At 43.3% G+C, this 21,226-nt stretch overlaps 1 protein-coding gene across 7 annotated transcripts in view; it reads right to left on the bottom strand.

The window, feature by feature from the left end:
• ANKRD44 (ankyrin repeat domain 44) overlaps positions 1-2,725 on the bottom strand; it is a 131,160-nt gene extending 128,435 nt beyond the window's left edge. For all 7 annotated transcript variants that reach the window (XM_063162455.1, XM_063162462.1, XM_063162458.1 and 4 more), the window contains exon 1: positions 2,628-2,725. In XM_063162455.1, coding sequence (XP_063018525.1) covers positions 2,628-2,654 — 27 coding nt within the window. In that variant the 5' untranslated portion in view covers positions 2,655-2,725. The remainder of the gene's footprint in view (positions 1-2,627) is intronic.
• Positions 2,726-21,226: the final 18,501 nt, after the last annotated feature.

Raw genomic sequence — 21,226 nt, 5'->3', positions numbered from 1 at the left:
CTTCAAAGCCTGTATGAGAAGTGGTGTGATTAATTTCTCCTCTGTCTGAATACTACCTGTGCTGTTAGATACACTTGGTAAGAAAAGCCAAGCATGGAGGCAAGGAGGAAACAGCCACTTAAGAGAAAGAAATGTTTAAACTCCCAGCAAGGAGGTTCTCTAGTTCTCTCTTACATCATGCTCTCCTCACTGGTCAAAAAAGTTGTGGATCCAGAAGGAAGCACGTGCTACAGAAATCCCAGCGACAGGGACAGAGCTCTTGGTTTCAGAGTCAGCCTTCCCTGAGCATCACAACCGAGACCTGAAGCACCTCACACACGCTGCACAAAGAGCAGCCCAGGTCCTGAGCACTGCAGGGATGTGTGGAGTGTCCCTCACTCCAAATCTCACTGCAGGACATTGTGAGCTGTGGCCTTTGGTGTTTAAGCAAAAGGAAACTGTTTCCTGAATCGCTGCGAGTTATCACTGTCACAGTTGCCTCAGTCTCCAAGAGCAGGAAGAAATGCAGAAGGAGCCTGCTCTCTACCCCAGTGAGCCTGAGTACACAGAAATTCAAATCTTCTCAGACACATCATTTTCCAGCAGAGATTCACCTCTCTTCTGACTGAATCTATCCATAACCACACCAGGCTGCTGCTACTCTGTGTCTCTCTGCTGAAGGCGGGCCAGCCTGGGGACAGCACTCCCCCAGTGTGATATAGACGAGCAGCAGAGCTTGCCATGAATCACACAGAGCTGCGGTGCAGCCCCGGTGCCTTGGTGACACTGCTCGGGCTGCAGGTGGCAATGGCTCCACCAGCAACAGCTCCAAGCACACAAAAACTTCTGCTCTCAGCTTAAGAGGAAGCACCACAGCCAGCTTTGAACATGTCCTCCCCCTCCTCCACTCTCTCAGAAGTGAAAGAAAAAGATCTGTTGAAGAAAATGAAGGAAATGAAAAGAGACCCAGTAGGATGGGTACAGGTAGACCAACATATCCCTCTATAAACAACAGGAAACCTATCTCCACAAAGAAAAACGATCAGCCTGTCTTATCATGTCCCAGGCCACAGCCTGAGCAGGAACAATGACAAGCATTCACCAAAATTTTGAGCATTCTCAAAGTAGGCACACTGCAGGGGTGTCACAGCAACTCTGAGGAGCCTCCTCCCTCTACTTTGAGAGTTCTTAGAGAAGACGAAAAGGGAGAACCCTAAGACAACAGCCTATCATTTTTCTACAGCACTACAGACTTCATCAAGACATGATCTACTTGTCTTATACATATTTTGACTTCTACTGCTGCTGCTGCAGCAAAATTCTCACTGTAGGATGTCAGCAAAGATTTAAAAATACTAAAGGCAATAAACTCAAGGGCTTGACTAAACATGTAAAAAGTACTGAAATAGTACATTTTTGGTCCTTTGTAGCACATGTATTTTTAATATTAATGCGTGCTGTTTGGATATTTAACACACAGCTCCTACCTAAATCTCCTTATTTGTGACACTCAGTCTGTGCACAATGGGGTAGTGAAGCCTCATGGTGTGAAACGTTTTCATGGCCAGTCATAAGCATCAGATGTAAAGATGAGGATATGCAAGGGACATGTCAGGAGGCAGCCCATAAATGCTGCCTTCTGTTACACATGGAAACACATTATAGTCTGGTCCCCCAGTATTGATTTCACTTTAGAAGCAGTTTTATCATTTGCTGCTTTCAAAACTCTTTTCAATGTGCTATGTGGCAGCTTTGTGCATGTGGAAGATTTTTTTGGAAAAGCATAAATAGACTGCGAGCGAGGCTTGTGATCTCCAAGTACGGGTATTTGGAGAGGAGCTGGCTGCAGGCAGTCCTTCTGAACCCCACAGGAAGGGTCTGAGCCTTGCAGGACACCCACGCTGCACATCACAGGCGGACCACGCTGAATTAAAAATAGCAGATTAAAGCACGCAAAGTGTGTAACAGTTGGTAGAGTATATGGATGAACCAGGATGTGGGAGTCATAATATCAATTTACTAAATATTTATAAATGCTTCTAGCTACCAGTGATAAGAAATACTTAATACTGATTACAGCTGTCTGCCCACAGCTAAATTTAACACGATCCAAGTGTTAATACTACGGGTTTTCCTAGCAGCCTGCGGAGAACGGCAACAGCTTATCCGAAGAGGCACTTCCTAAGTAAAAGGAAAAATGATTTCTACGTTCTGCACGGCAAAGAAACGATGGAAAAAGCCAAAGGAACGATAGGCAGAGCCGAGAGGCCTTTCGGAACGAGCCGACACCCACCTCCATCCCAGCCCGCCGACGGGAGATGTCAGCGTTTCACCGGGGACCGCGGCGCGGGTGCTCGGCGGGGACGGGCGAGCGCCCGGTACCGGCTGCCGCGACCCCGGCGAGCTGCGCCCTGCCCGGCCCCGAGCCCCCGGGCCGCCGCACGCAGACAATGTCCGCCGGGAAGCGGAGAGCGGCGCATCGGCGGCGGCTCGGCGGGCAGCGGGGACCCGGCACCGCACGGCGCCCCCCGCGAAGGGGCTGCCACGGCCGCTCCCGGCAGGGGGAAGGGCCTCCCCCGGCCGCCCGCACCGCCGCGGGGGTTGCGGCTGAGCCCGCCGCCCGCTCCCGCCCGCCCCGCGGCGCCCACCTGGTCGGCGAGCTTGAGCACGGCCATCCTCCGCCGCGGCTCCCGCGCACATGCAGCTCCCGCGACGGGCGGCGAGCGCGCCCCGCGACCGGCGCTGCTGCTGCTGCTGCGGCGGCGGCTCCGCTTCGCGGCGGGGCGGGGGCCGCCTCGCCTGGTCCGGCCCAGGAAGCAGGGGCGGGCGGGCTGCCGCGCACGGCCGCACCGCCACCGCCGCCTGCCGCCGCCGCCTTTGTTCGCGCCGGCGGCCGCTGCCGGAGCGGAGCGGAGCGAGGGCCGCCCGGGGCTCTCGGCGCCCCCGCCCCGCCGGGCAGCGCGGGGGGCGGTGCCGCCGGACCGGGCGGGACCCGCACGGACCCGCCCCGCGCCCCGGCCGGGGTCCCGGGCACCTGCTGCGCGCCACGGGAGCAGCCGCGGCCCCTGAGGGACGCTGAGGGACACGGCGCTGCCCGCGGGCCGGGTGCCCCTTCCCCGCCGCAGGGGCTGCCCCGGGGGCACCGCGCCGGCTGCGGCCCTGAGGGCCGCGCTCTGAGGGGCCGCGCCCGTTCCCACCGCGCTGAGGGACAGCAGCGACCGTGCTGACCCAAGCCCGGGTAGAAGGAGAAGCCGAACCCTTAACCTCTGCCTTCCTTCCATGTGGGCGTGCAAATCCATTTGTCAAATTCCATCAGACAGACACAACTGTTTGACAGGAGCCTTTTGGGGTTTTTTTAATCTCTTTTTGTAGTAGCTATCTTGAAAAATCTGGTAACTCCTGACAGTCCAGATCTCTTCCTACTCAATATATTACTTAATTTTTCAAAAAACTAACATACTAAATTATAAGTACAGTTTAACAAGCAAACAAACTAGCCCCAGAGTCCCTGCCTCATGCTGTAGAGAAAATGAGCATCATCCACTGTTCCTGTTGAGCTGACCTGAGGGAAACTTCAGTTCCTCCCTCAGAGCTGGCTGTCAGTGTCACTCGAGCACCAGCGCACAGCCAGGCATGCAAGGCCAGGGGCTGGCAAGGGGAGAAGAGAAAAAGAAGAAAAAAAGCATGAAGGGGTAAATTTACATTCTTTCTTACCCCTCAGAGCTGACAAGCTAAATCCTCGAAGCATGTGATTTGATTAAAATCATTGGTACAATGCACAGCAACAGTGGTTACACACATGCTGAAGGTAATGAGGGTAATTACATTTTTTCCAAGGACATGTAACTGAAGAGCAAAGGGCTGAAGATTCACTCTTCCCCTCCTCCAAGTCACACAAAAGCCAGGTATTTTCTCACAAGTTAGATTCTGCAATAAGAAACTCCCATATGCTGCAACACATCCAATATGACAGTGATTTATGGCTTTTCAACACTTAATTACAGAATGAGGTGACTCTTAAGTAGTTAAAAAAAGGGAAGTGCCTTCTATGGCAGAAAACCAATCCAGCAAGGAAGCAGATGTTGGTTTCAGGCTTTTGAGGCATCATTATAAGTGGGGATTAAAAATATCACATAATTTACAACACGTTTTGACTCCAACTATTTTAAAGGGGTCTTAATGGCAAAATAGTGTTAATATAAAGTAGTCTTTTAAAGGAAAAAAACAAAAAACAACCCAGTGAGACAATCCAGTACTTTCTGTGTCCCACCAATTCAGGCCAGAAATTTGGTTTTGACAATCTAAGAAAAATTATTTTTCAGATTCGTTCTTTGCTCCCCTCACTTTCTGATCCAAAAATCTAGTACAAATCCATGTACTTTCTTTGGGGCCACTGACACTCCAGTCAGGGAGATAAATCATCTGAATGGAAATTTGCAGTGCAGTAGGAGCCCAGCTGCTTGGAGGTCAATAATTGGGCTAGATGAGAGCTAGTGATCATAGAGGAGATGGGTCATGACAGTGCTATAATATTTTTCTCAAGTTTTTTTCCCAACAAGCAGAGTCTCGTGCCAGCTCCTCTTTCCCTCTTTCTCGTGCCATCCCTCTATCCACAGGATGGAGTCTAGGAGAACCAACCACCTCCAATGCCACTCCTTGGAAGGCCCCCAGGGACATGCAGAACTGCAGAAAGTGTTCACATCCCATATTAAGCAGACAGCTCTCAGGTTACAGAGGTCCTTACAATTTTATTTACTTCCCATTTAAAGGATCATTCACATGAACTGCCAAGAGTAGTCACAGTGTTACAGTCATTAACCACACAGTAAAGGAGTCCAAGATTTCTCTGAAAATACAATGTCCTCCTCTCCTGTTCACAAAATAGCACAAACAACTATCTTCCAGTCATGCACAACCAACAAAAGCTTTTCTGAGTTATTTTACTCAACAACTTCTTAGCCCAGGCTGATACATAAATAATTCCATGACACATTTTCAAGTGAAATGATGCCAAATGCTCAGCTGCCCTTTGTTGAAGAAGAGTCACAAAGCCATTAGCTAACTTTTCAAATAATGTTCATGCCTGCAACTCTCACACCTGTAGCACTAATGTTCACTTTCCATACCAAGAAAAGTACCACCAAAACAGGTGTGCAACATCCTTAATGAGAATACACTTGAGCTTGCCAGATACTGTCATCTTGGATTAAACCTGTATTTGCAAAGGAAAAAGCCCTAGGGCTACACTGGGCCTCTGACAGGGAAATGGAAAGAAACCCTCTAAGGACAGTGGGTGCATTTGCTCCTTGCTGACCCATACCCAATCTAAGAGGGTTCTGTGCATCCAGTTGAAGCCTTCTGTGAAACATAATCCCCTATTGCATATTTTAAAAAGCAAAATAGGAACATGAAATTTTGAACTTTAGCACTTAAGCAATTTCTGTCCAACAGAAAGGAAGAACTGCCTCAAATATGCTGCAGTTGCCCACACTTAGATTTCTTCATCTTCTGTCCACAACACAATTATGTTCTGTAGTGTATGGGCCCAGTACCACGGATGTCTGCCTTTTTTACTTTTCACGTTTTCATTTTGTCCCCAGAAAAACCAAAGTTCCTCCAGTTCCATCTAAACTGGATTGTTCAGCCATTTGCTATCAGCAGTCATACACATATGAGACACTTCCTCACTTAGATTTTGTGTCAGGAAAACCTCAAAGCATTCTTCTTCCCACTTGGGCTCAACGAAACTCCCAGGCACACAGATCTACGCATGTGACTTCAACAGAACTGCATCTTCTGATCATATATGATCAGCCTTTGATTAAGATCTCACCTGTCATTTTCATATGGGGTCACAGTGCAAGTCTTTGTTCGGGTATTGGCTTAGGACTTGAGAGACTCCCCATTAATTCTGTCTCGTGCCACAGTGTTCCTGCATGGTGCTTGTTCCTCATGCTGCTTGTCTTGCTGCTTGTAGAAGGAAATTCTCCTGCTTTGTGAGGAACACCCTCTGACATGGCTGTGATGCCTTATTTCTCAAGCTATCAGCTGGGGAAGGATTTCAGGTAAAGGCCACTGGCCACTGCTTTGAGCATTACCCTGCCACCACAGACTCAGTGTTAAGGGTTATGCACTTCCCATGTGCTATCAGGGAAGAAAGCAATCTCCTTGAAATAAATCCATTTTACTGTATATACATGCTGTAGTGAGCTGGGACAAGGGTGGGAAATGGGTGAACAGCCTACACATAAGAGCAAGTTCAGGAGTTCTCCCTGCACCCTGTACAAACATGCCTGCAAATCATCTGCTGAATCCCTACAAACCCTCCTGCATCTCAAACAGACAGATCTCTGCATTAGTCTGATGTTTCTGCAGCCCAACAGGATGTGGTCACTTTAAGGCAGCCAAAAGTCTGCATTGCCACCCTCCTCCCTGCTCCTGCTCTGCCTGCACTGTAGAGCAGAGGCAGGGGAAGAGTTCTGCTCTGTGTTTCTCTCCAAAGCCAGGTCTGCTGCTGTATTTAAGCATGATGATCACTCACAGATGGAGGGTGCAATTGTTCCTAGACATATGTTTGGCTCCAGCCTCATGAAGGAAACTAAGCACACACAGTCAGCATATTCCTCAGCAGTGTTTGTTTGCCAGTGCTGAGCAGGGATGGAGGACAGAACTGATACCAGAAGACATATTTGTTATCTCTAACTGTTTCTAATAGCACCAGATACCTGGCATGCCTCTGGTCCCTACCTGTTGCCTATCCCCTAACAGCAGCATGTGAACATCTTGCTGCACATTCTTCCCCCTTACAGATCAGTGGGAGTCAGATCAGAGTGATGTACAAGCATCACTCTGAGTGTCTGCTGTGGGGAAAACAAGCACAAACATACAGAGCTGTGTCAATTTGAAATGGAAGGGCAGACTGGCCACAGCAGGAGACTGGCAAGCAGAACAAGCACAACACCAGAGACAGTAACTAATCATTGCTGTCACCGTCTCCCCTCCTGCACTGCTCCAGCACACAGGGTGACTGTGAGGTGGGAAGGGAGTGGTCATCTCAGATGTTTCTCCCCTCCTGCACTGCCCTCTCCAAGTCTTCTTCCTTCTGTTTTAGTATGATTCTTCTATTTTTCCTCCTAGACCCACTTGTTTATTATATACACAGGACAGGGGGTGGGAACAGTGTGAAATGAAACCAAGTGAATCAATCCACTGACAAGGACAGAGAGGGGCAAAGAGGAGACCTTGGCAGCACCTCCACTTGTCCAGACACAGGCCTCCTCCTCTTATTTCAAATACTTGATTATACTTCTGCAGCCATGTAGTTAATGCACAGCATTAGACATATGATACAATAAGAAGCTGTGAATTTAAAGCTGGAATTATAATTATTACAGCCTTCTGCTGTGTTAATCAAAAAGGAAAAAAACACTCCCTCATACATTAAGGTGTCCTCGTGGTTGGTCTGAGCGAGCACCTCTCTTGCAGATGTCCATGTAATTAGCACCAGGTATTGAAAACAGGGGAGGAATTAAGGCAGATGACAACTAGACAGGCTAAACAGGGTCAACTCCTTTCTGGTTATGGCAGTCTAGAAATGCATCTCTGCAAAAGAAAAAGACTTCACTGACAGTAGAAAGCATTAGCCTCACTTCAGTTCTTAAAGCAACATGTTAGTGGCCTGCCTGTGAAAATATATACCCATCTTTACCATTCCTGACAAGAGGCTGCAACAAAATTTTCAGCAATTTGTCACATAAGCCAGAGCTCAATCTAGAAACCAGGTAAGCCTTATATCACATAAAAAGGGCCAGAGAGATCTGTGTTTCTTTGCTGTTTGGGGTTTTTACTTTTATCTCCTGATCTTCTTCCCTGGAAAACACCAAGTTATCTGATTCTGCTTTAAGCTTTCCAACAGAAGAAACCCCAAAACATAAAAAATAAAACCAACAAAAAACCCTAACACATTAGACACTTCACCACACTATAGAGCTGCAGACTTGGCTGTGGAGTCTAGACTCCACCACAACTGACACTCTATACCAACAGATACTGAAGTACTGGGAAAAAAAAAAAAAAAGGAAAAAGAAATTGGGAAAAAGAAGGATGAGCAAAACAGATTAACAAGAGGTACTCAAATTTTCTGTCCTCAGCTCTATTTAATTTCTGGGTATGTAAAAGATCTTAAATTTTCAATGTCTTTTTGGGGAAACATTAAGAGAAATTTTCCACTGACTTACATTCTGAAGTATGCCTGACCTTTAAAGAATTCAGCAGTCTCCAGGAGGTAGGATTCCTGTTATATTGAAACATCCCCTGTACCCCTCTGAGTGAAACATCAGGTAATTGTACAAGTTGTATTCATCTAATTAGTCACACTCCCTAAAAAGATATAATTTAGTGTCCCCAAATGGACACTACACCAACCTCTCTTTACACACCACTTTACTATATAAACTATAGCAATCAGTTACTTATAATCCTTAGTTCTGAAATCTCCTTTTCACTTGCATCCTCAAGATTAAATTTATTGAACTGTCACATTAATATAAAATATAAATTTTTTATCTCAGTTGCATCAGGAAGTCATCATTATTTTAATATAGGAAGATTTCATATCCTTGGTCTTTTCACTTCACAGTACCTGCGTAATCTTCATTTTTGTCTAGTAGGGTAGCCAGTGGGACACCAATGGATGCATGCCTGAAGTGTTGAAATCCATCAGCTGAAACAGATTAATTTCAGAAAGAAACCACTGGGTCAGCTGTCCAAGGTTGCAGTCTTGAGAGTGAAGAACATTGCACAAGCAAAACTGGGAGTCCATATTAATCTCTTCTCAATGTGCAGAGAGGAAGAAAGGGCTATGCCGGAGCAGGAGGAGTCCAACACGAGTTCTTAAGACCCAGGTAAGATTTGGGAATGTTCTGATAGCAAATTCCTTCCCCAAACTCAACTATATTTTTCACAGGGCCCAAAAGCAAGTAGAAGATTTCATTTTTCGTGTCACACAAAGAATGAAAAGCAACACCCAAAGTCGAATTTAATTAGAAGGGGTGTGGAAGAACGCAGTGACCAATATGCAGTTGCCACCAAGGAGGGAGCAGCACCTTTGTGGCAGTTTGTGTTTCTCTCTGATGTTAGGGTTTAGCTCATAATCCAAAGGGAGGGGCTTTTTCCCTTGCATTAGGGAAATGATGTGGCTCAGAGCTCTGTAGGGAGAACAGTGTGACAGAGGGTATCAGTAACGTTATTTTTGGAGGAATGCTGGAACACTGGAATAAGTTCAGATGTGCTGGATGCAAGCTAATGGAAACAAATCAGCCCAACAGCCTGTAGTCAACATTGCTTTATGGTTAGATATAAAACATGCTTTCCACTACAGTACATTCCCTTACAACAAGAAATGCTAGACTAGAACCTCGCAGAATGAAGGTCTGTGAAGGAAACCAATTTAAATAGCTCAACACACCAAAATACAGATGAGAATTTATGATTTGTTTCCAGCAGAACAAAGGGTACATACACTATTCCACTGGCTTACCTCAAGCTAATTGCATCCTTCCAAGCCATACTAAAACTGATATACTCCAAATTCTTCCTAGAAGATAAATCAAACCCAAGCATTATATACACTTCTGTAGCAGTACTTGGAAACAGGAGGAAACTAATATTCAAGGTCACAGGCCACAGCCTAGAAGCTTGTCTCCAAGCTGAAGAGGGTGATGGGGCTCAGCTCCATGTGTGTACAAAAGGCAGAGAGCCAGCAGAGAGCCAGCAAACAGCCAGCACAGCTCCGAAAATAAGCAGAAACACCAAGCTCTTTGGGGCACAGAACCAATGGGAGGGGCAGACTTGGAAAGTTTGTTTTGCATTCAGAAACAAAACTATCTACACTCTCCTGCAAGTTTAACACAAGATAATGTGCCGTAGCTGATACACAGAGGTTTCTTGTTCTTCTATCAGAAAATACTTCTGCCAACTCCAAATTTCATCCTGCTACTCATCAACAAAGAAAATAGTGTTTTTCTTGTAACCCTTCTAGTGCCTGGTCCAACTGCAGTTTGTATCCCAATACTTGGCCAAATGTATTAGCTGCTACACAGGCTGAGGAGGACAAAGGTCTTCCCCTGAAAAGCACAAACCTTTGGAACATGAGGACTGAAAGAAATCCAGCAGCATAGTTAACTTAGTTTAGTTTTACTAAATTTTACCTTACATGCTTTATAACTGCTATAGGGACTTGAATTTACAGGTTATTCATTCTGAAGTGGGTGAGGGTGGTTCTTCAGATTATAGATTTTGAGCTGTTTTATTCCTTATGCTCACTACTTCCTTGCTAAAAACTAGGATTTGACTTTTCACAATGGTTTATACTGTAAGCCTGAGGGAAGAAAAATCCATTTTTCTTTCTGTGCTTCAGTTAAAGAAGGAAATAAGTAACATGAGCCATGAAAGGACTTTGATCCAGAACTAGAGAATGTAAATGCTTTACAGATGCCAAATAAGGATGTTTCCAAAGAAAAAGAAAACAAAGAATTCTCTACCCCAACTCCTCTTCACTTCCAAACAAGGTAATGGAAGAATTTTGTAAGGTTTTGATGGAAGCTCCATTTCTCTGAGAGGTTATTCTGTTTTTAATAATCACATACATTCATCAAAATAAACAACTGATTGTTTTGACAGGGGCTTATTGTGTTCCTGTGAGGGGAAAAAATAATTTCTTTAGCTCCTAAGTGTCTCTTTAAAGCCTTACAGTAACTGGAGAGAAATGGTAGAGGCAGGAATCCATCCTTAACCGCAATGACATTGGTGACATTCTGATAACCTGCCTGATGGCCATGCTGCCCTCACAACACATCCTGGGGAAGAGCCCAGCACATACTGCCACTGGTGGAGCCCTTGGAGAAAGTGCCATGGACAGGAACATCCTGTGGCTGATCTGTTTTATTTCTACTGGATTTTTGGATAGCACATAATCTTGCTCTGGCTTACAAACATCAACATCAGTTCATCTTGCATGTTCTTTATGAAAACCCTGCCTCTGTGGGTAAGAATTGCAGAGAGTTTTCAATAAAAGAAAGATCCAACAGACTAAAATATGAAGCACTGCCAACTAAACACTACCTTGCCTCTAAGAAATGAGGATTCCACCCTATATTTATTTAAGTTGGAACAAGGTATCAGAGAGGAAAGTCATGATTCCAAGACTGAGTACCTCTGTTGCATTCTATCCAATCTCCTTTTAAATGGATTTATCTCTCACTGTAGAAGACTTTTAGAGTTCACACAGTGTGAATATCTGCTCTATGTTCCTAAAAAACACGTGAATTACTCTTTATGTGTGCAGAGTACAATGGCTAAAGTTCTTCTGGCATTGTATATTCTCATACATGTGTTTTGTACAGTATTTTGACTTAGCAATGGATGGAATAAATAATGCTCAGCACACATGCCTGGTGCCCAGATAAAAATCTATAGATGCAGCCCATACAGATGGGCCCTGCACTTGCACAAAGCCTGAAGCACGTTTGTAAAATTCTACATGAGTGCAGATGTCTTCCTTGATCCTCTTGCAAGATCAGAAGGTTGGGTCAATGGCTGTGCTCCAGATAATGTCACTATTAACATCTCCAGACACAGCCACAGATACAAGAAAAAAGCAGGTCAGAAATGAGCTTCTAAGCTTACGGTACAGCTGCCTTACTCCCCTCTAATTCCCCAAATCCCAGAGCACAGTGAGAATGAAAAAGCACCTTGCTGGTAGCAAAACAGTGCCATAAAGCAGCCAGTGTTCAGATCTGGGAGATGAATTTTGGAGTTCAAAACTGTCAAACCTGCGTGTCTGGGGAATGGCAAGGTGAGAGTTCATTCTGTTCTTTCTCAAAGCAAAACTATGTGAGTGTATCAGGATATGGCTTTTTTGATTTATACTTCACATTAAGAATATATTTATGCTTGTATACTAGTACTAATGATTTAATAATGCATTAACATCTTAACTCTGCTGTCCAGTCATGGCAGAATTAGTGACTACTTACAATAAATAATGTTACAAATCATACTGCTATCACACAGCACTTCCTGGCAGGTTTTGCAGTTCCTTTAGCACAGGAAACATGTTTCAGTAGCATATTTTAGCGATTCCACGTTTTTTTCTGTTGACTACGCAGGAAACTAATTTTCCAAACAGTATGTTATGGACTCAAACCCATTCTCATGGAAGAGGGGAGGAGAACCCAGTCAGAGAGGCAGGAAAAGCTTTGTCTGCATTACTGGGATGCTCCCCACTAAACAGCAACATCTTGAACCAGTATGCCAAGTAGGGCAGACTGGTGTAATCACCATGGTCTGCAATTCAGCGAGAGACTCCTTCCTAAGTCCCCCACGTCACACCCCTGATTTGCCAGGAGCTTAAGATAGCTGACAGCAGGCTGTACTCTTCCTTTCCAGCATCAGGACAGATGGCCTCAGCTCACTCCAGCAACTCAGTTTAGCTGCTATGAAAAAAGAAACACTAAGAAGCATTCTGATCTCAGCAATGAGACGCAGCCAAGCCCTAGAAAGGAAAGGGAACCTGCCTCCTGAAGGACAGAAAGCATTGTTCTGTCACAGTGAATAGCACCAGCAGGGCTCTCACAAGGCCTTCTACAGGCAGGCTGCTGGGAAGAATTCACACCCTAAACATGCCTTGAAATAATCTACCCTAGATGCAAATAAGTGGGTGAATTTTCAACAGCTATTGAACTACAGTATTTCTTAGTGTTCTTGAATGTGAAAGACAATACAACAGATTAATCTGCATCAATATCTCTAGAAAGAAGAGGAAGGGACTGCAAGCATGGCTGGCACAGCATTCCCAACTGTGTACAGTTCTCCCAGGTGCTCGAGCCCCAGGAGCAGCGTGGCCTCAAGTGACTCTCAAGGTTTACAGGGGATTTACCAGCTCAGTCCTGGCTTGCAGATCTCCTGGTCTCCTCAGAGGTCAGACGCTGACACTCATTCCTGCAGGCCCTAAAACCTGCTCTAAGTCCATTCTTTCCAGAGGAAAAACGATGCCTTCTTTCCACAGAAACATCCCAGTAGAAACTGGGGCTAAAGGGCCAACGTCCAGTGATGTATCATAGTTAGAAAGAAACAGAAAACCACCCAAAGTACTGTATTCAATGTGTACACAACATTCAAGAAAACAGCAGATAAAATTAATCATTCACATGCTAAGTAGATTTTCCCCCTCAGAACAAGGTAACAAGTGTCCTCTGATTTACTCAAAGACCACGACTCCCCTTAAGATGGTTTCCCAGAACTGGTACTGTGACAATTTCTGCAATGAAGACACAGCAAATACTCTGGCAGAGCAGGAAATCCCAGTATCCACTACTGTGCTTTAATCTCTATGCACTGCTCCTTCTTTACACCCACACTTGCCTGATTTTAAGCACATTAAGTCAAACTTTTGACAACACAGCAGGTGTACAAGACAGCTCCACATTTTAACTGTAAATTAAAAGAGCAAAACAAAACTATGTCCTTGTTAAGACCATTGTTCTACATAACACTGGGCCAAGACCTCAAATCTCCATCCTCAAGAAATATATTCTGGCGTAAAAAAAAAGCACTTGAGCTAAACACAGTGGTAGCTGGTACTTGATTAAGATAGCTGGAGATTTATTTTGGCTTTAAGCCTTATAAATGGATAGTATGTATCAAGAAAATGATCCAATTAAAGAAAAAAACTGTATGAGTAGAACAATATAAAAATTCAACAGATTAAACATGTTTAAAGTAAAAAGTAATTGCTCATCAGCTGGGGTGTTAAGAGAGAAACTGAGTGGGGTTGAGGATTACTACTTTTACCAATGGGAAGAGCTCCCTTTCCTGAAATAGGGGAGAATAAATAAAAGGATTGCTTGTGTTTACAGAGATGATTTGCAATGGTAACAGAAGTATTACAATCAGATGCACGTTAATTCCTACGGGAGGAAAAAATCACAATTCCCAGCAGCAAAACTCCAGAGGCAGGTAACAAGGCAGCATCAAGAACTTGAATGGAGGCAAGAACAGAGGCAAAACCTTTAACAGATGTGTGAGGAAGTTCTTTGATACCTGAACTGCACAGGAAGTCTCAAAACATCTCCCAGATGGCAGTATCTGTATCACACAGGCATCCTGCAGTGGCAGCAAGGACCCAGACTGGAGGCCTCTGACAATGGAGAATTCTTTATAAGCCACGCTTGAAAAGTAATTAAAAATAACACAATGAAAACAGATGCAGTTCAAGAAACTACTGATACACACTAAAATGTAAATGTGGTGGTGGTTGTGCTTTGGTTTGGTTTTGCCTTTTTAATCACTGCATATCCTATACTACATAAAAACGACTGAGGTACATGGCATTACACCAGCATGAAGGAAGCACAGCTGGCAGCTGACAGGCTGTCCTGAACTGCAGGTTTGCTTTTCTAACACCAACAGAATAATCAAAGTATGAAAACATTGTGACTCCAAGAAGTTTGTACTGCAGGTCTCTCTCTAGTGACTGAAATGCCCAAGAGCTGCCTCAACACAGAGAAGTATAGAAAGAAACTGTAACTGGCCATAAGAGAAAAGGCAACCTGCACCCAGGAGCATAGATGTGGGTTCTTCTTGCACATGGGCATGGTAAATGCATCTTAAGATGGGAAGACAGAATATCTGGGAAGTTATTCTCCCATCTTCAGACAGTGACTCAGAGAGATCTTAATATATAAGCCACATGAATGCTTATGCATTTACTAACTCTTAACTTCTACAAACAGTAAGCAGATGCTATGCATGACAGCATTTGATAATAAAACATCTCTGTTTCTGTAAACACTGCAGAGGTGTCCCACCAAAATCTTACACACAACACAGCAAAATCAAAAAATCACAGGGTGGTGATGAAGCACCTTGGACTAAGACAGACTTGCTTAGCGAATCAAGAAGCCCACTTGCTTCTTCAGTACAACACCAGAGTCAGAGAAAAGACTGGAGAAGTAAGGCTGAGTTTCTTGAATGAATCTTGACCCATTGCTGTCCCAGGCCTATGATACTTTGTGTGGAGGTGGCAGGAAATTTCAAACATCATCCTGAAACACAGAATAACCTCAGCCAAGAAAAACAGTTTTTGGAAACACACTACCTGATTAAGATAACCAGGCTTTACACCTGTGCTCCTGAGCACTGCTCCAGCATCACCCAGGCAAATGATCCAGCCTCCTCCTGCAGGAGACTCCAGCTGCACTGGAGTTTGGAGCTCTAATGGCAACTACAACTTCCCTGCTGCTGTGGGTAGCAAAACAACCCTACAGCTTCTCACGAGGAACTCAGGCTCACCATTTTCAAGAGAAAAAAACCCAAGCTGATTTACAAAGTGTGCTGTCCCCAATTTTCTAAGCTTTAAATAAGGCCTGTACCTGAAAATCTGCACTTGTATTAAATGATGACTTGTCATTGCACTTTGTGGATGCCTTACACTAAGTTTAAGTTACCATGGTTACATTTTTCACGATAAATATAATACTAAACAGGAGAGAATGAGAAACAATTATGCCTTTGATTTTGCTTTTTTTAAAATATCAGGTGTTTGTGATCTTTATTAAGGTACTGACACAATCTGGACAGGGACTTTGAAGCTGCAGAAGGACTTTTTACAAGGGCATGGAGTGACAGGACAAGGGGAATGGCTTTTAACTGAAAGAGGGCACCTATGAAGGTGGTGAGGCACTGGAACAGGTTTCCCAGACAAGTTGTGGATGCCCCAACCCCTGGAAGTGTTCAAGGCTGGATGGAGCTCTGAGCAATCTGGCCTAGTGGAAGATGTCCCTTCCCATGGCAGGGGGACTAGATGATCTTTAAAGTCCCTTCCAACCCAAACCACTGGTAATGGTATTACAGCAATATAAACATTAACATTTGCATACAGATGAATGTTTCATGTATATTGAAATGAGTAAAAAATTCAGTCACTGAATATTATGTACATTCCAATCCTGTCAAAATGAACTTAGGACCTAAAGCTGCAGAAAGCTCTAGCTCTATCTCAGTAGGGTTTTTAAGTCTAATCTACACATCACTGTCCTAATTCTGTGGAAATGTAAGCTACATAGAGAAACATCTGCAAACTAATGTAAAGAATAATTCAAGGATTTTGTATATATTTAACTTACTTTTATTGAGTGAGGAAACAGATTTTTCTGAAGGTCATTTCTTTGGTCTTAAAAACTGAAACTCAAGCCACCTGGTTTTCATTTCCTGCCATATTCCTTCTGTCTCAGCTGCATACTGTGCTAAAAACAAAGGCTCCATTCTTTAATTGTGAATATCAGACGCCTTTAACCTTCATTCTGTTGTTAGTGCCTTGGAATGTGAAAAAGTTAATATACAATATCCTCTTTTATTAGCCAAAATAATAAATGGCCAGTTGCATTCCTTTTATCAGCTGGGCTCAAGACCTGCAGATCCTTGGAGACTTAAGAGTTCAACAGAGACAAAAATATATGGCTTTCAAAGCAAAACCACTATTTGAACACAGTTCTGCTCTACTGTTTTGGATGACAGGCAGGGATTGAAGGTCACTGTTTCTAAAGTTACCTAAGAAAAGTCCAGAAATAAGTCACCTCAGACCCTGTCACCCTACGGTGGTGAACAGCTGTCACATCTGGTCTCAATCAACAGCCAGGAGTGAACAGTGAAGGGCGAGCCTGTTCCCAGGCCTGGATCAGAGATGGTTTTAACAGAAACCACTGCTCCAGAGCAGCAGGACCAGTGAAAGGGGGCATTCTTCAGCAAGAAACACAAGCCCTCAGAGGAAATGGGGCACAAGGGGAATGACTTGTACAGTGTATTGAAACATTTTATTGGCCAGCTCAGTGAAGAAGATGGTTGCTAATAAAACAAAAAAAAAACATTTGTCTATCGAGGTGACCAAAATGTCTCCTACCTCTGAAAGGAACAGATTTCCAGTGAAGAAACAAATGTGTGCAGACTCTGGAGATGATTTTTAAGACAAACAAGCAAGCAAACAAAATCTCTTCCCATCAAGAAAGCAAACTTGCATAAAACCCAAAACTCTAATTATGACCACTAGTAATTGACAGTCACACTAAGTCAGTCACACTAATTGCTTTGAGATCAATCTGACACAACCTTGGGATAAATAGATCAGGTCCGTTAATTTACTCCCTCCTCATTTATTCAGAATTCACAAAACATTTGCTGCTGTTTAGCCTGCAAATAGATCAGCTTATCCATAACTTCCAGATCATCTGGCCTGGGACTCATGTTAGGAGTGGAGAAGGAGCACCCCTTACCCAGGGGTGTGCTAGATCCCTTTACCAGCCCTACCATGATTTCCAGGGGTACAGCTGGCAGGGGAGTGCAGGGAGGGTGCACTTCAAACCACACAGGAACCACTGGAGGCCAGGGGGAGCAGAAATCTTTCCATTACTGCTGGTGAGATTCAAGACAGCATATGGCATCACACTGATGTACAAATTTATACTTTGGATCAGAGACTCTCACACTCATCTCTTCCATTTTTATTAAACTGACAAAGAGTGAGGTTTTGCAGTTGGCTCACAGATGTACATTAAGTAACAGGCAATCACTTTACTTGCACATCAACACTTCCCACAGTTAGTGAAGAACCAAAATTTGAAAGCTGTTTCCCGTCCCACCCCAGTCTATTAGTAATGAGGGTATTCATTACAGCAGCTTAAACTGAGGGAAAATATGTTCCTTAACTTGGAGAAAAATATGTAGAATTATCAGCGTGATGCAACACTGGCTGAAACTTGATTTCACAACAGTCATTGCACCAAAAGGTTTAAGTGGTCTTAAGTAACAAACTTGTAAAAAGTAACAGAATAGAAACTTGTGCCATGTAATCTCTGGGCATCACATGGGTGTAAAATCGATAAGGAAAACCCTCTGGTTTAGTTTGCCTGTGAAGCCAGTAAATAGAAGGTATGCTACAGTTGATAATAAATATTCCTAATGATTCCTGGCATTTATTGTTATGAACATTCTCTTTATTACAACCATACCAGGCTCCAAGCTCTTTTGTAACATGTCAGAAGCTACTTCACAATCAACCATTTTTCAGAGTGGAATTACTTCATTGACAAGAACAAAATATTGGGAGTCTGGCTAAAAACTGAGGACTCTTACATGCAATTTTATTTGAAAATGATCACATTCATACTTGGCTCACAATTCTTTGAAATTCTCTCAAAAAATTTCAAAACTTATTCTAGGCATGAAAACCCTGTTCTTGTGAAAACAACTGCCATTCCTTAAGCCATCTCAGGATCTCTGAAAAAAGGTGAATTAAACTTGACCTTATGTCTGTAACAACAACATGAAAAATACTTTCAGGGTTACTTGCATGCCTTTATTTATGAATCTGAACTTGTTAACTCTGCCTCAAGCAGCAGCTCAGGTTGGAAGCTCTGCTGGGCCTGGAAATAAGCTTTGCAGTGTTCCCTCTGGAGGTACACAGAAAAGACCATCACAGAAAATGCAGCACTTCAGTAATCTGGCATCCCATTCCCTTGTCTGGACAGAACACTGTGACAAATTCAATCTGACTCCTACAATGATTTCACTGTAAGATCAAGAAGTTGAATGTAAAAAGCCACTGACCAGGCTCATCCCCACTTTGCTTGGCAGAGGAAGAGCCCCTGTAGTTCAGGCTGGGCAAGAAAGACCAGACTACATTTGCACACTGCACTCCCTAGTATTTTCTAAAACAATTAAAATTTGGCAGCTGTGTTTTTCTAGACCCCCTGGATCTGGCCCAGTATGAGGAGCAGAATCAGAGTGAGATTTTTCCAGCAGTGAGTGATTCTCCACACATCCAGGAACTGCTGCAGTTGCAAGGGCAACCAGGAAGGTGGGAGGATTTCTCTTCAGTGCTCTCACTGCCACCACTGCCACTGTGCCAAGACAAGGTGAAAGGAAGTCTGACACAGGGGTAAGAGTGCAGAAGTGTAAGCAAAAAAATGTAACTAAAACCAAACATAAAATTGAGGACATTTTAGATCCTTATTTCAGCTGCTCTCAGAAAGAAGCTTGGACAAACCAAAAAAATTTTCCCACACTTTTAACATTAGCATACCTTAAAGGATAACTGCTAACCTTGGCTAATTTTAGCTCCATCAGATCAAGCTGTAAAGGGGCATGGCATCCTTTGATAGACAAGTTTAGACTGTAAGGAAGTGTAGGTATATACAACCAATGCATCCTTTTTTCCATTAAAAAGGACAAGCGAAAAAAAATTGATGAAATCAGAACCCACATTAAGTGGTAAAATATAACATTCTAAACTAGGAAGAGCCCAAAGAAGTATGGCTTATATTCTCCTAATTCACTGTCTCTACCTAAATACATAATTGTAATTAATTTTTAAAAATAGATTAAAATAAAAGACCACATACCTTTTTTTTTCTTATAGGTGCCTCCACCTCTTTCTGGATGCTGGATGAGCCTGTTCAGGATGATCAACTGCCAGTGAAGCTTCTGTCCATAGAGCCTCTTTTGAAATTCACTGAGAAAGCTAGGAGCTCTAGTAAATCCAGAAAGGGGGTTAGAGGACAACTGGAAAGGAACTTGGTTCCCTTTAAAAGAAAACCTAATTAAGGAAGCTGAGGGATTGTCTGCTCATTATTTGTATTTATCAAATACCAAACAAATTCTGTGACTAGGTTAACTGCTCACTTGCCAAGCCATGGAATGTCTCCCAGTTCATAAACAAGTAGCAAAACAGCTGATGTTTTGTTCACTTAGCCTGTTTTTCTGCATCAATGGCACAATTAATTATCCATTAAAGGAATTTAAACAGTAGTGATCCAAATCTTTCCATTCATTTAAACTCCTTAGTCTTTGCTGTCCAGAACCAGAAGCCTGCAGGTGAATACCAGCCACCACCTCAGAGTAAAACTTTACCATTCAATAATGACTTTAGTTTGTACTGGAAAATAAACATATTTGTCTACATAGACAAATGTTGTATCTAGGTAGTTATTTATTTACCCCAAATTTCCTCCTTAATCTTCCTGTGCTGAATAAAACTCAATGTGCTTGCTAAGCAATAAAAGCAAAATCCTTTACAAGCTGCTGTAGGCTCCCAGAAAATCCCATCAGTCTATGATTCAGAGATGGCCTCTTTAGGTAAGAGTTCCACAGACCCACAAAGTCTCAAGGATAAAAATGCTTCCTGGTGACTCTGCATATCAAGAGCTGCACTTAAATACTGCCACTTCAAACTTGACTTCATACCAGATACTTGGGATAGCAGAACACCCAAACATGAACATCAGTTTTATGTACAATTCTGTTTCATCACACAGTTCTCCTTCCCTTTTTTGTCTTCCTGAGGAAACAAGGGAAACATTGCACCTTCCTCAAAAAGATTTATGAAAGTATTTGAGATTTAAAAGTGATAAGCTTCAAAAATACAAAAATGGTAACAATTTGAAGCTGCTCTCCACTTTGAGAAAATCTTTACAATTTCACTTCTTATTTCTAAGAATAATGAATTTGCTGAAGCATATCTAGAAGTCAGGAGCCATCATCTATTCCTACCTGTTTCAGAGCTCTCTTTTGGCTCATCTCTCAAAATTCAGTGCTTTTTTCCAGCCCTTCTCCCTCTATACTGGCACTTGCTTGGTTCTGTCTTGCAGAACTTCTGAGGCAAGGAAGATGGCAGGCTATCTGTAATACAAACAACACTATTCAGTGACAAAGCACTAAAAATAGACTAGAATGCACCTTATTGTCAGAGGAAATAGTTCAGCAATAAAGACTTCAAAAAGTTGCAACTTGTTTTCACCCAAGTTTTCAGTAAAACCAGCTGTTGAAAAAAGTTACTTTTCCCCTTTCCTAAGTAGCAGTGGCACCTTTATTAACAAAAGGGCCCCAAGTTGCTTTTGTGCCATCCCAAACCCCTAACAAAAAATTAGACCTGAAAGGCAGGGTCAAATTTTCTATATGCTGAACAGTTAAAGACTCTCACATTTATGTGAGACAGAGACAAGTCAGGTAACACCACTGCCCTGAACTTGTAAGATGGAAATGAATCACTGAAGTCAAGCACTCACAGAACAAGGTGTCTGATAGCTAGCTACTGCCTCCTGCTATCTTACAAACATGGTATAATGTACACTGCTAGTAAAATCATTTATCCTTGGGTTTTAGGTGCTTTACTGATAGCAAAACCTTTTTCTTTGTA

The sequence above is a fragment of the Melospiza melodia genome, chromosome 8 (assembly GCF_035770615.1).
Source record: "Melospiza melodia melodia isolate bMelMel2 chromosome 8, bMelMel2.pri, whole genome shotgun sequence".
Classification (NCBI taxonomy): Eukaryota; Metazoa; Chordata; class Aves; order Passeriformes; family Passerellidae; genus Melospiza; species Melospiza melodia.
The sequence above is the reverse complement of the archived record's forward strand: the minus strand, read 5'-3'. Positions and strand labels throughout refer to the sequence as shown.